Source organism: Eptesicus fuscus, chromosome 13 (genome assembly GCF_027574615.1).
Source record: "Eptesicus fuscus isolate TK198812 chromosome 13, DD_ASM_mEF_20220401, whole genome shotgun sequence".
NCBI classification, from domain to species: Eukaryota; Metazoa; Chordata; class Mammalia; order Chiroptera; family Vespertilionidae; genus Eptesicus; species Eptesicus fuscus.
In genome coordinates this window covers 26845490-26860993 of record NC_072485.1, presented here as the reverse complement: position 1 = coordinate 26860993, position 15504 = coordinate 26845490, and the positions used below count along the sequence as shown (strand labels likewise).

The 15504-nt window shown below is 40.7% G+C and overlaps 1 protein-coding gene across 1 annotated transcript; it reads right to left on the bottom strand.

Moving 5' to 3' along the window:
* Positions 1-5036: 5036 nt before the first annotated feature.
* On the bottom strand, positions 5037-13245 carry LOC129151160 (tripartite motif-containing protein 51-like). The gene is made up of 7 exons (XM_054725110.1): positions 12838-13245; positions 12432-12527; positions 10077-10307; positions 8763-8785; positions 7721-7818; positions 5789-6004; positions 5037-5098 (listed from the first exon to the last, which is right to left on the bottom strand). Exons 1-7 carry the CDS (start codon positions 13243-13245, stop codon positions 5037-5039), a joined length of 1134 nt encoding a protein of 377 aa, XP_054581085.1.
* Between the last annotated feature and the right edge of the window lie 2259 nt (positions 13246-15504).

The following is a 15504-nucleotide window of genomic DNA, read 5'->3' as shown; positions in this document are numbered from 1 at the left end:
GGGGGCGAGATCATGCTGGGAAGGGAGGGCAGTTGGGGGTGACCAGGCCAGCAGAGGAGGGCCATTAGGGGTGAGATCAGGCCTTCAGAAGAGGTCAGTTGGGGGCAAGATCAGGCTGGCAGGGGAGGGCACCTAGGGGTGATCAGGCAGGCAGGCAGAGGCAGTTAGGGGTGATGAGGCAGTCAGACAGGTGAGTGGTTAGGAGCCAGGGGTCCCAGATTGTGAGAGGGATGTTCAACAGCCAGTTTAGGCCCAATCCAAGGGCTCCCCAATTGGAGAGGGTGCAGGCTGAGCTGAGGGAACCCCCCATGTACAAATTTCATTCCCGGGCCACTAGTTTATGAAATAATCTACTCTGTTTGTAACTTAAGAATAAAAGTTATTTTAATTTACCTGTTTTCACCTATGTCAACTAGTTTGTGTAATTAAAATTAAGTATACAGCCCTAGCTGTATTGGCCCAGTGGATAGAGTGTCGGCCTATGAACCAAACAGTCCTGCTTTTCATTCAGGTCAAGGGCATTTACCTTGGTTGCAGGCTCCTCCCAGGCCAGGGCCCTGGTCCTGGGGCATGCAGGAGGCAACCAACCAATGTGCTTCTCTGACATCGATGTTTCTCTCTGTCTTTTCCTCTCTCTTCTACTCTCTCTAAAAATCAATGGAATAATATCCTCAAGTGAGAATTTAAAAAAGAAAAATAAATAAAAAATAACTATATATGAAAAGTTTGATTTCACAGAAAAGTTTTCTATATGTATTACAATAATTTTAAATTTATACTGCAGAGGTCTAGAAAATGTATGTAATCATCGTCACCATGACTAAACAAATGCACACAGCAGAGATATGGCTTAGCACCAATGGGACCATCAGCCAGCACAACCAATTACAGCTCAGGAAGTGGTGTGATCATGTGCTAATCATTCACTGAACATTGTTTAGAAGCAGTGACCCCTGGATTTCAGTATGTTGACTATAGTTGTAGAAATGTAATATTTATGTCAGCAAAATTTCTAGTGTTTTTTCCACCATATGTCCTATTCGCTAAAAATTTTAAAGATAACAGTGATTTAGTTAACAAACAACAACTACCTGTTAATTATAATAATAATAATTATTATTATTATTATTATAAGCAATTATTTGTTAAAATCATGTCAAAATTAACAGGCTGCAGCTCTAGCTGGTTTGGCTCAGTGGATAAAGCATAGTTCTGTGGACTAAAGGGTCCTGGGTTCCATTCTGGTCAAGGGCACAGGTCTGGGTTCAGGTTCGATCCACAGTTCGAGGCTTGCAGAAGGCAGCCAATCCATGATTCTCATTATTGATGTTTCTATCTCTCTCCCTCTCTGAAAATCAATAAAAAGACTGCCAGACCTCAGAGGGAAAGTAGGGAAGGGTGGAGGGGGTCACGGACAATAGGAGGGTGGGGCATACATGGGGAGGGGTTTGGGATGAGAATGGGGGAATGAGGAGAAATATGTGATACCTTACTCAATAAAGAAATTTTAAAAAATAAATATTAAAAAAGAAAAATATATTTAAAAAATAACATAGTGTTAATTTTTACATATGACATAGAGCCCAGAAAATTTGTCTGTTAAATTCTAAGTCTATTAAATCAAGGTCCACAAAATGAAGGGCTCAGTGTAAAGTTATTTCATTTTATACTTTCAATTTTCTGTATTTTACAAAATGGCAGCTGTCACACACAAATAAACCCGGCTTCGGATGCATGTGCTCAGTTGTGTAAGGGATCTACTGGAGCTTTGGATGGCCTACCACTGCCCCACTCTAGGGTCTGTGGGGTTACATAGGGCACTTAGGTTTTGGTTTCATTAGCAGCCTGCCCCTCAGGCAGCAGTTATGAAGAAATGGGCTCTTCAGGGCTCAGTGGTCACAGTTCAAGTACTGGTCAGGGCAGGTGGACTAAAACAGTAATTACAGAATATACTAGTATTCATATCTTAGGTTAATAATATGTGGTGTATTTTAGGAAATGATACCCCAGATTTCAGAACATTTAAGTTATTTCCTATGTATTTATACAGCTATTGAAAAATACCACCAAATACATTCTTTTGTGAATATCCCTGTTTGTGAAAAATTCTACTGGAAAGATAGCTAGAGATGATATTGCTGGGTCAGATAATATATGGATATAAGATTTTGAAGTTACTACTGGGCTGTCCTGATACAGATGGAGATGGTCCTGTGCTGGCTGGTGTGGAGAGTGACTACAGTGTTTGGACAGGTTCAAGCTTGGGACTAATGAGAGAGCACAGTCCTCTCATGGCCACGGGCAAGTCCCAGCTTGGAGGGCAAACCCTCCAGCACAATTACAGCCAACAGCTATAGTTGTAAGCTTGAACCAATCGTCCAAACATGTGGCCCCATGAGTCTGAGTGATGTGGGATTGATAGAGTTCAGGTGCATGTAATTGAGTAGACTTGAAACCCATAAGAACGTTGTAACCACGCCCTTACTTTGCCTCGTGGAATATGGCTGCAAAATAATGACTCGGCTTACAGGCTGTGGTGCTGTTGCTAGCTCTCCATGAGAGAGAAGAGTGCACCATCCAAACCCAGCTTTCATTCTCTTGTCTTTTTCAATCCTTCACCGCCCCCTCTCAGGCTCACCGAACCTGGCTGAGCTGGCTGGGCACAGGCTGGCTGACTGGGACCTCTGAGCAGGTTTCCTAAACCACACACTGAGTGAGAAGTGTGATGAGGTGGACAAAGCTCAAACCCAAGGAAGAGGGGAGAGGGCTTACAGGGTTCCTACAGCTCCGAAGGATCAACAGCAAGGGCAGATCCATTTATAGGCATCTGTCATTCTTATGGGAACACTGTCCTTATAAAATATGGACCATCGAGGTTGTAGTCATAGTGACCAGCAGAGCTATGCGGGCAGGACACCTTGGCCACAGCCAGCAATGGTGGAGGGAATGGATCCCCAGCAGAATGGGAGAGGCAGGCACCAAGAGGAGAAAAAGAACCAAAACACTTGGTGGTGATTGGGGTCAGAGGAGGGGGTGAAATTTCAATCAGAATGTCCTCAGGGTAACCCCTAAACCCTACACTCAACAGCTCTACCAGCAGCTCCACAGAGAAATGAAGTCCAGGTTCCTTGGCTGGGTTCTACAGTGGGAGGAGCCAGCATCAAACAACTGGGGACCTCCAACTCCTGTCTCTGGGGGGCATGGGGCTATGGCTCCTGGCTGCAAAACTACCACAGGAAATTCTCCAGGGGTCAACCCGGGTGTGTGTCCCTTTCTTCTCAGCACTGTCACCTGCTACTGGGTGGTAGCTAAGGGTTTCATTGCCCCAGCCAGAGGTGGACCCGATTACTGAAAAAGGTCTCAAGTTACTGAGAGGTTGTCTGTGGACAGGGACATCTATGATGGCTGTGTTTGGTGTTTACAGATAATATAAAAATCAACTTTCAGCTAAAAACTGACACTGATTGGCACACTTTCAAGTATTTTTATTATTTCGTTTTTGCACAATAAAATTACTCCGTTTAGAAATTTAATGACACTAAAAATACCACAATACTTTTTATAGATTAATGACTTTGCCATAAACACTTGACCAAAACATGAATTAGATAGCCACCAATGACGAGAAAGTTGATAGCTTTTAGTGTATACTGTTCATTTGTGTGTGTTTTCATAGAAGCACAGTTTATACATTATAAATTAAGCAATATAAAATGTTAAATTAAAAAAAAAATCCATTCCTGGCTGGTTTGGCTCACTGGATAAAGCATTGGCCTATGGACTCAAGGGTCCCAGGTTCGATTCCGGTCAAGGGCATGTACCTTGGTTACGGGCACATCCCCAGTAGGGGGTGTGCAGGAGGCAGCTGATTGATGTTTCTCTCTCATCAATGTTTCTGACTCTCTCTCCCTCTTCCTTCCTCTCTGTAAAAAATCAATAAAATATATTTTTAAAAAAATTCCTGTCATAATAGAATCCAGTAAAATTCACCACTAGCTATTAAAATTAAAATATGGTAAAAGCTTTTTATTTATAAACACCCATGTATTCTTTCCCCTGCTAGTATTTCAAATGTAAGAGAAGAGCCTCAGCATATCCTCAATGAAATGGGTAATGAATAATGATGTTAATTAAGAGTGTAAAAAATCTTAGTTATATTAGCACATAATTAAAAATACATTTACATATAATTAAGTGAAAGTGGGATCTCTAACATAATATGACTGAGGTCACGATGTTCAAATTATATAAATACAATCTTATTTTGAATTTGAGTCTTCATACAACTAACAAATTCAGCAGATGGTTTCCATCATATTGAATAAAAAATAGAATTTATATAAAATTTTTAAATGCAATAATTAAGACTAAATATTTGTTGAAGAGTTTAATCAACAGGTTAATCACAGCTGTAGAGAGGGTGAATTGTAGGATAGGTGTGGGGAAATGACACAGGGCTTCACAGCTAGATTAATAGAGTGAAAGCCAGGGAGTGATATTGAGATATGAAGATGATGATATAGCATTAGGTACTTAACATATGGACAGTATCCTATCTAATAAAGAGGGAATATACTAATTGACCATCATGCCTTCACAGGGATGGAAGCACCCACAGCCAATAAGGAGAGAATATGCTAATTGACTGTCACGTCCTCAAAGATGGCAAAGCCCACAGCCACAAGATGGCACCTAGTCCCCTCAGGCCTGCCAGGACAGCAAGCACGTGGCACAGCTGTGGCCCAGCTGTACTGCACCTGCCTCCAGAGTGCCCTGGTTCCCTCAGCCCCCTAAGGAGCCCAGGGCCAGCCTGAGACAGGCAAACCTCAGGTAACCAGAACTAGCTTAGGCATGTGCTGCCAGCAGTGGCAGCAGCAGAGATGTGATGGGGGCATTGCCTTCCCTTGATCACCAGGTCAACTCCCACTCCTGAGGGCTCCCGGAATGTGAGCGGGGGCAGGCCAGGCTGAGGGAGCCCCTCCAGTGCATGAATTTTCATTCACCGGGCCTCTAGTAGTGTATGAATAAATGTATCTCTAGACGGAGATACCAAGGAAGATGAGGAGAATACTGGTCTGACCATCCTGTGAATTTCCATCTAGTACAGAATACGAATAACACTGAAGTATGTATCAATGTGGTGAGAATTACAAAGGAATGCACAGCACAGGTTATTAAGTAACATCACTTCAAACTATGGATTATTAAACTGAGACAAGAACATGTAGAATATAGTTAGCTGAAGATAAATTAGAAAATAATTTCTAAATTGCCATTGGTGCGTGTGTGTGTGTGTGTGTGTGTGTGTGTGTGTGTGTGTGTGTGTGTTATATTTCTGCTATTGTGTCTCTACAACCATGTCTGTTTGGAAAGAGAATGAATGATGCCAGCTCCCATGCATTGAAGTTTACTTTTCCAGACACCACTGCCATCTCTAATTATACTTCCTCATGACAGTTCACAAATAAAGCAAAAAAGAGTAAACTCATTCTATGCCATGCTTCATGGATGATGATTTTCCTAAACTGAGTAAAGCACAAACCAATACATAGTTTTGAAGGTTTTCATGTTTAATTATACAGTAAGTAGATATTCAGGACAACAAGGAAACAAAAAACAAAAATGTATAACATATTTATCTTATTTGATAGGGCACCAGGAAAAGGGCTTCCTTAGATATTGGAGGGCCCCAGCATATAGAGAGATTCCTAATGTATTTCTAGTCAGAAGTGACTACAGCAAAAGATAGGCCTGAGACGGGGAGAGAAAGAGCAAAAGGCAATTCTACATATAAGGGAACTTTGCGTTACATTTACAAAGGTCACACTTCCACCTTCATAATCCAGGAATATCCCTACTCGACCTATAGGTTTGGGCACATATTGCAGTAAAAGTGGGGAGGTGGTGAAGACACTGTGGTGCATGTCCGTTTTAGCACAGCCAAGAAGATAGAATGCCTTCTGGAGATTTATATTCATCTTTATCCAATCATCACAAGAGACTCCTAAAGCCCAATTCCAAATGTCTCCCACTTCTATCTCCCAGTAATGTCTCCCAGTGGTATAAGTCTGAGTATTCCAGTAAAAAAAACACTCAGATTGCGGAAAGGCACATGGTGCACCTTGAATAATACATCCAATACTCAGGCTTATCACATCTCCCTGTAGGAAGACATGACTGTGAGTTCTTCCAAAAACCAGAGAGGTAGCCTCTGCAAAAAGAAAAAAAAAATCACGTGGACACATTGTAAATAGGAGTCCTGATGAATACATCGCTCTTCCAAGACGTTACTTTATTATGAGGTCAAAACAGCAAGAGCAGTGTTGGTTATCACCTCTAATAAAGCACAGAGATGACGAATACATGTGCAGAACAAACAGATCCCTAACAACAGATTTGGTTTTTTGAAATTCAAATGTTTAGGGTCAAATATAAGATTCATGTCACCCTGGCCAGTGTGACTGTGGTCAGAGTGTTGGCTCAGACACTTAGGGGAATGGGTTTGATTACAGTCAAGGGTGCATACCTGGGTTGCAGGTTCCATACTCTGCACCTGCATCTCTCTGGGTACTTGGTGTCCCTCTCTCTTATTCTCTCTCTCTCTCTCTCTCTCTCTCTCTCTCTCTCTCTCTCTCTCACTTTGTGGCTTAGGGAGTGTCGACATATGAACCAGGAGGTCAAGGTTCCATTGCTAGTCAGGACACATGACTGGGTGTGGGCTTGATCCCCAGAAGGTGGCATGAAGGAGGCAGCTCATCAATGACTCTCTCTCATCATTGATGTTTCTATCTCACCCTTCCTCTCCCTGCCTCTCTTCAATCAATAAAAAATAAGGTTGTATATATCTCCTTGGGTGAGGATTAAGCACAAAAAGACTCATTTCTCCAAGTTCACTTTTCATAGCGAAATGGCCAATGCATAATATTCTCTTATATTTGACCCTAAACATTTAAATTGTCTTCCATTGTAAAAAAATAGAATCAGAAGAACATTTCTTCTAAATAATCACATCATCATTTTGGAAGGGAAATGAAGATTTGCCATGAGTCAAGCATTTCTCTGGATAAATTAATGAAAATCCAATTTATGTCCATTTTAATTGTTTCTTAAAATGGTGTTTGCAAAACCCTTCACCAGTCCCTCTGTCCTCTGTCCTGGCTCTGGGCTGTCAGCATTTTGAGATTTACCATGTACCTCTTCAAATTATGAGTAAACTGAATGGTGCTGTGTTTTTACTTCGTTGTTTATAAAAATATTTCTTCTATTAACTCCTACATATTAATTCAAATTTTTGCATTATATGACCATTGAAAATAAAAATACAAAACCAAATAAGATCCAGTATATTATATATCACACAAAAGTGCTGTTAGCATTTAAAAATTATACTGAATAAATGTATAGTTTATTACATAACATTGGATAATTAACCTTAAATCTGAACATTGTTACATTTATTTAACTGTCCATTTCTGACATCATTCCTTTCCCTATAGGAAACTCACTATTTATGAGTCTGAATCATATTTCTGTTTTCACTATCTTCCACTCTTGGCATTATAAATGTAGAGACATGTCCCCTTTCAGATGGATTATACAGTCAAATGATTCACTTATGTCTGAAAGGAGTAACACGCTTAATAGAAGAGGGCAGATTACCTGCATGGCCCTAACAACACAGGATAGATAATGGGAATATGGCGCATGGGCCTGCGCTTACCTTTGAGCAAGTTGAACCTTGTCATCATCTCCGGAATGGCCACTGCAGTGAGCTCCGCTTTCACAGGCTGGGGCATGTGCACACACACTGCCTCACTCCTGCAAGAAGGAAGAGGAAGATATCATGTTTACAGTCAACAAATAAACCACTATTTTTATGTATAAGATACTTCAATAGAATTATTTAAATCCACTAATTTGAAAATTCAAAAATATCACTTTGCCAAATAATTCTTCTTTATAGTTCCTTAATTTTCAAGTCTAATGGAAAGTCCATTTGAACCAGAATTCAGTCTAACCCTTTCTCATATTGTCCAGGAATTTGTAAAGATCCTCAGTCTCTTATGTCCTTGAGGATATTCAAGAGGGAAATTCTGGATTCCACGGAAATGCTCCCCATCTGGAAATGATGGGGTTCTCTGAAGACTAGTTGTCCTATTGCACACTCTCAACATAGAGGCTGGGAAACTTTTCCCAGGCAGAGGGATCTGCTTCCTGGGGCAAGGGGTTCTAGGGGCCTCACATTGTTCTCTTACTTAGAGAATGTGTTTCATCTGTTTTTCAGGACTGTCAACTGCTATGAATAGATCAACAAATCACCAGGGCTTTCTCACTGCTGGGTATTTCCTCTACCCTCGCACCCCAGATTCCACTAGCTCTGCCTCTTAGGTATTTGACTTTCTCATCACGCAGAAAACTTAGCACCTTCTCCCTCATATGTGTAGAATTTTGAGAACTAAAAGGGAAATTGGGAATGAAGAGGTTTCCTTTATTCAGTTTTTTGGTGTTTTTTTTTTGTTTGTTTGTTTTATTTGTTTGTTTATTTTTATTTTATTTTTGCAATTTATCCTTTGAAACTGCCAAATGAAATCACTCAATATATCAATCAAAAGATACATATACATGGAGTTGGGAGGGGAAAATAGATACAGGAAAAAAAAATTCAATCAAGATCCCAATAAGTGCCTTCACAGTAGCATATCCTGCCTGATGTCTGTGAAAACTCTGAAAGAGCACCAGGTGGTATCAAGGTACAGACTCACCTGGGCAATATGTCTCCAAAATCCTGTGGAGAAAAATAGAAAGGTTTAGTGCTTTTTACCAATGACTCTTCCACTAGGTCCATGGAAGATTATATTTTTCATTTAGTTTCTTTCTCTTATTTTATTTTTTGCTCTTTATCTTATTTATTTTCTGCTCAGTCTCTCCAGAATCCTGGTGGGAAATTTTGATATTATTTCCCTCCTCCGTTTCATCCTAGAAAACATATCTACTTTCTACTTCCTCTCCCCAGTTTACCATATTGTCATAAACTCAAGTTCTGCTGGAGACTTGATTCCTGAAGACTTTCCATGAGCAAGTGAAGGGGGAAGAGGGCTGGGGAGTCCCTGTGTGCTGCTGTAACCATGATTAAGTATCCAGCGTCTTATCTATTTCCAATGTGGGTGCACCCAAAAATGACAGCAATGCAAGTGTAGATCCCCAAATCTCCCCATATTGCCATGTTTATAATTAGCCTCAATATCAATAAACCCCCTACCATTTTGTGCTCTTTCACAAAGCCAAAATATATCATTGACTTTTAGAAGGGGATTCTTTTTACCATCCCACAGAGTTTTGTTTCTTATGGATAATACTGGTGGCCTGGTGCACGAAATTCATGCACGGGGGCGGGGGGGGGGTGTCCCTCAGCCCAGCCTGCACCCTCTCCAATCTGGGACCCCTCATGAGATGTCCGACTGCCCATTTAGGCCTGATCCTACTGGGATCGGGCCTAAATGGGCAGTTGGACATCCCTCTCACAATCCAGGACACTGGCTCCAAATTGCTCGCCTGCCTGCCTTCCTGATTGCCCCTAACTGTTTCTGCCTGCCAGCCTGATCACCCCCTAACCACTACCATTCCAGCCTGATTGATGCCTAACTGGTCCCCTGCCAGCCTGTTTGCTCCCAACTTCCCTCCTCTGCTGGCCTGGTCACCCCTAACTGCCCTCCCATGAAGGGTTGATCACCCCAACTGCCCTCCCTTGCAGGCCTGGTGCCTCCCAACCACCCTCCCCTGTTGGCCATCTTGTGGTGGCCATCTTGTGTCCACATGGGGGCAGGATCTTTGACCACATGGGGGCAGCCATCTTGTGTGTTGGAGTGATGGTCAATCTGCATATGACTCTTTTATTAGATAGGATAAGAGGAATCTTTGGTTTGTGGGGTTCCTTGCAGGAGCAATATCCTCTCAACAAAGTAACTGAGGCTATGGAAATAGGTTTTTGGAAAAAAATGCCATAAAAGAGGAGATGGATTTCCGCAGAAGGAATGATAGTGCATGTGAATGTTCACACCCTACTTCTGAGTTCTTACCAGGAGCAGCTCTACATCTGGTTTATGGTACATTTCCTTCAGCTCTGTATACATTCCTCTTAAAAGCTGCCTCTTCTGTGCCATCCTGGCTTCACTGTCCTTGAGTTGGTCAAAAATCTCCTTGCCTTCCCTTTGCAGTCTCTCTAAATGATGATGCTCTTTCAGATAGAAAAATGGAGCCAACTGATCATATAAAGCTCTGATCGCTTCACCCTTTGAGGTCACATAAACCTACAATGACATGGAGTTAGTCAAAACATGAACCCTTTCATTCATCTCCTACTGAATCTCATTCATTCTTCTTTGCCTTATAAAGATCAATTATATTTAACCCTCAGTCTTGCCTAGGCTCAGAATCCACATTTTCTCAATCCTCTTTTCTATATATTTTTAAACAACCAATTATATCCACTTCATTCATAATGAAGCCTTTGATAAGATACCCATAAAGAAAAGCAAATGTGTGATTTCTTATCTCCCAGCCAATATGTGTAAGTCAACAGAGCTCATCCATAAAGCATGCAGTTTAAATTTATATTAATTGGATTAGGGTTCCTCTGTTTAGCTTGGTTTCTGAAAGTTGGAGCAAATTACTTCAACCCATTTCACATGCTGTGACCTCAGACTGATATGCTCATCACCTTGCATTTCATCCAGCTTAATCCTATCCTAAGGAGGTTTCTTTTACAATCTGACTCCTATTATCTCTTTGATTTTATTTCCTTTCATTCTTTTCCTAATTCACTCTGATGCCCCTCAGATCTTTGTGGTTTTCAACTGCCCCCAATATGCCTGCCTGCAATACCTTTGCATGTGCTATTTTCTCCATCTAGAATGCTTTCTCTACATACCCTTATGGTTGCCTTCCTCTTCAGAAATTTTTTAAATTACTTTATTGATTAAGGTCTTCTCTGATGATTGATCTTATTTAGAACTCAAACCCTCATCTGCAGTCCCTACCCTCCCATACTCCTCTTTCTCCTTACTGCTTTATTATTCAACAAAGAATTTATCACTTATCATGTTATACCTATATATATGTTGACTATTCGCCATTTGATTTAGAGTGTAAGCTTTATCAGGGCAAGGATAGTTTCTACTTTGCTTACTGCTCTATTTTCTAGATCAATTTTGATACAGACAAGGTGCTCATGAAATATGTGTTGAGTAAATTCATATTAGATATCACACCTTCAAGATAAACATCCAAATTCAGGAAATCCATGATTGTTAAATTCCCCTAAAGTGTTAAAACATCTCCTTTTATTTAGATACCAGAGTCTATATTTGGCATGTTTATATGTATCCCTCATCTCTTGTCACTTTTCTCCTCAGACATTATATATTAATAGAGGGCTGGTGTACGAATTTGTGCACAGGTGGGGGTCCCTTGGCCGGGTTGGTGATCTGGGCCAATTAGGGGAGTTTGCTGGCAGGTTGAAGGAACTGTGGGAGGTTAGCCAGCTGCCCCTGCATTGGGGCCAATTGGAGGGTGGCTGCCCAGCCAGGGTTAGGAACCACAGGTGGTTGGCCAGCTGGGGGTAGGGACCATGTGAGGTTAGCCTGCTGGCTGGGGAAGAAACCACAGGAGGTTGGCTAGCAAGCCAGGGGAAGGTGCCACGGAAGATTGACTGCTGACCTTCTCCCTGATTAGGGCTGATCAGGTGGGCCAGCCGGCCAGCCAGCAGGATGAACCTCAGGAGGTTGGTAGGCCACAGGAGGTTGGCTGTGGGAGTACACTCCACACCAGGGGGCAGCTCCTGTGTTGAGCGTCTGTTCCTTTGTGGTTAGTGCATATCATAGTGACCAGTCAACCGGTCCTATGGTCATTTAGTTGCTTAGGCTTTTATATATAGAGATTCAAAATTAATTACTTGGGGTAAGTTCAGGGTTTCCCTGGATTGGTGACATTGTTCATTCTTCCTGAAATTTTCCATCTGTTTTCAAAAACTGCTTTTCCAACAACATTCACATTAATGTTTATAATGCCTCAGATCCTTCATCTGAATTTTCAATGGCTGCCAAATATCTCCTATGCCCAGTATTTACCCCCTCCCTCCACATATGGCACTCTGTGAAATGGCCCAGTCTGTTGTGGCTGTTGGTGTGGAAGTGATAAATATTGTTTATCCTGTGAACAAACCAGCATGCTTTGTGTGGAAGCTGTCATTTTATTAGAAACCCTCACAAAAAGCCCAACTATCTATCTATGGATGGAAAATACCCTTTTCCTGTTGATCACCCTTCCCATATTGAATCCCAAAGAACATTATTGTGTCAGGAAGTTCCTATTTTAAAGTCATTCATTCAACCACACATGTTCATGCTGCAGGTTGGAGAAATGCAAATACCCACCTCCCAAGATCTGGATGTGACAGTTTCCACATTCAGGTTTCTGTCATTTTCACAACATTTCTCCCATAAAGAGCGCATTGTCTTGAGGAGTTTCTCCTGCAAAAAAAAAAAAAAAAAAAAACACAAGGGTCAATTAGATCCTAGGAAGAGGAGAATGAATATTTAGCCCTCAGAGAGGGAGGGCCCCCAGAATGAGTGATAAATCAGAACTATGGAAAACAGGAAATCATAGAGTTGCCTTGTTTACATCACATATTTGTCAAATTGGGGAGACTTCACACTAAGGAATTTCAGGGCAGAGATTCTGAAAGAAAAACCTGGATGGAGTAATCCCATCCCCAAGGAAACAGACCCACAGGGTTTCATACCCACTTTACAGAAGTGGGTCCAAAAGGGCATCACTTACCCTGTGTTGCTCAGCCGCCTCTTCTACTGAACAGTGTCTGTGAGCCTCATGCTCCTGGGAGGTAGAGCAGTGCAAACAGAGCAGGCTCCTCTGGTCCTCACAGAAGATCTGCTTTGCCTCCATGTGTATCCTACACCTATTGTCCTTAGAGCGCAGGAAATGCCACAGACGGGCTTGTCTGACAGTGAGAACCATTTGCTTGAGAGTGACATTTGTGTGAAAGTCTCTCTGCTGGATTGCTTTCTGGCATTCAGAGCAGCGAGCAAGAACTGATCTGTTTGGCAAGCTGAGGTAGAAACAGGGCCTGCAAAAGCTGTGCCCACATTCTATGGTGATGGGGTCTATGAAGTAGTTCCTGCAGATGGAGCAGATGAGTTTATTCTGGAAGACTTGCAAGATGCCATCCATGTTTCTGGGAAGAATTAGCAACAGGTCATTTCTGGGCATGGGTTGGTGAGAGGCTTCCGAACAGTTATATGAGGGTAGTGATGTCCATGTTTTTTTCTCTTTGCAATACTCACTAAAGCAAGACAACCTATTTATGCCATGACACAGATGAAAATCTGGAGCTCAGAAAGAGTCCTGGGGCTTTACCAAGGACATGGTTCTCACTAGATGGCTTACATAATCCTACACATTCAGTTCCTAGTCCTTATCCAAATACAAATGTGTGCAAGTATCCATTTCCAGGACGTGGGATATAGCATTTTATTACTGGTCTTATTTGTTCTAAATCAATCAGAATTGTCCAATTTATTTTTTAATAACTTGTTAGTAAATACAGAAGTGTGAGATTTACCCCATAAATCTATTTAGCCAATAAATCTGAGAGGAAGATGGCCAGAATGATTCTATGAAATGACTTCAGAGAGAGGGTCAAGGAAACCTAGCTCTCTCCTTTGAAACAAACAAATAAGGAAACAAACATATACAAATTGAACCAATTGAGATTCATCATATAAGAAATTATGAAAGAAATCAGGCCTTTTCTGAATTCTTGAGGATTAACTTCTGTTTATACAAACTCTGAACTGACATATTTTTAAAATATAAATATATTATCATAACAACAATAAAGTGAATGTTCTATAAGTGTTATTCTCTATAATGCTCTATAATCCATATTTCTGGTATAAAAATATAGGCTAAAAGTTTAAGTAAAGATTTTTCTTTTTTTAATACAAAAAATAGATTAATTTTAAACTAAAATATATTTAATAATTCGCATCTGCAAACTTTACTTTCATAGTACTAGGAGTTGAGTTTTCATTTCCTTTTTTTTCTCTTGGAAGCATCTTTTATTTTGTTTTGTTTCCTTAATCCTCACCCCAGGATATCTTTCCATTGAATTTCAGAGAGAGAAAGGGAGGGGGTGAGACACACAGAGAGAAAAATTGATGTGAGAGAGACCCATTGGTTGGTTGCCTCATGCACATGCCCAGAACAGGACCAGGGATGGAGCCTGCAACTGAGGTACATGACCTTGACCAGAATTAAACCCAGGACCTTCAGTCCACGGGCCAACACTCTATCCACAAAGCCAAACTGGCTAGGGTGCTTTTCATTTCTGAATAAGGTAAAAAGTAAAAAGATCAGAATTGTCAATTAAGTTCAGAGTCAAGTCAGAATTTACAGGAACTTTTTCATACTTTAAGGAGATGTACTGTAAGCCTAAAGTGAAATGACAACCAACATCATATGGAAAATTGTACCTTGAAATACATTTAATTGGTCAAACAATTGTAGTCTGGTGTCTAAAATAAGTATTTCACTGAGCCTTCTCATTTACCTTAGATCTGTATCCCTAGTCATTTTCTTAATAACTTAAAGTCAGGTATAAAACTTAAAAATTATAAAGGTACATTATTACAGTTTTCAACAATAAGATATTTCTAATACTCTCATTACATATATGTATATGTATAACTATATATTAATATGAAGTCCATATGTTTGCTACTCAGCAATAACTATAGCAGCAAACCCTGGATCTTTTCGATACTTTGCTATAAAATTACATGTTATTTGACAACTACCTTCTGAGGCATAAAAAACACCAAACAACCATAAAATATACAAAATAGAAGATTATACCTTGGTGATTCATAAAAGTGCTTAGTAAGAATATGAGTTACAAATAGTATAAATTAGTAGATTAAAGATAAAACATGTTTAGCACCTAAATAGAAGGTATTTCCTTGACTTAACTTGTACTCACCTTGGGTTCTGTGAATGGTTTCCACAAGGATTTCTCTGAAACTAATTCTGTGAAACACACCTCAGGCTGAGGAGCTCACTGGCTGCAGTGGTCTGCACAGGGCAGCCACATTTAAGTGCAGTCTGTCTCCTCTAAAGAAAAAATGAACTTGTGTCATGTAGGTCCTTTGACTAAAATATTTGAAGATCACATCTTTTTATTATTATTATTGTTTTGTTAATCCTCACCAGAGGATATTTTATTCCATTGAATTTTAGAGAGAGTAGAAGGGAAGGGGAGAGACACAGAGAGAGATACACTGAGGTGAGAGAGACACATTAATTGTTTGCCTCCTGAATGCACCCAAACTAGGGCCAGACTGCAACTGAGGTAAGCCCCTTGACCTTAATAGAACAGGAGACTTTTTGGTCCTAGGGCCATTGTTCCAACCACTGAGAAAACCTGCGAGA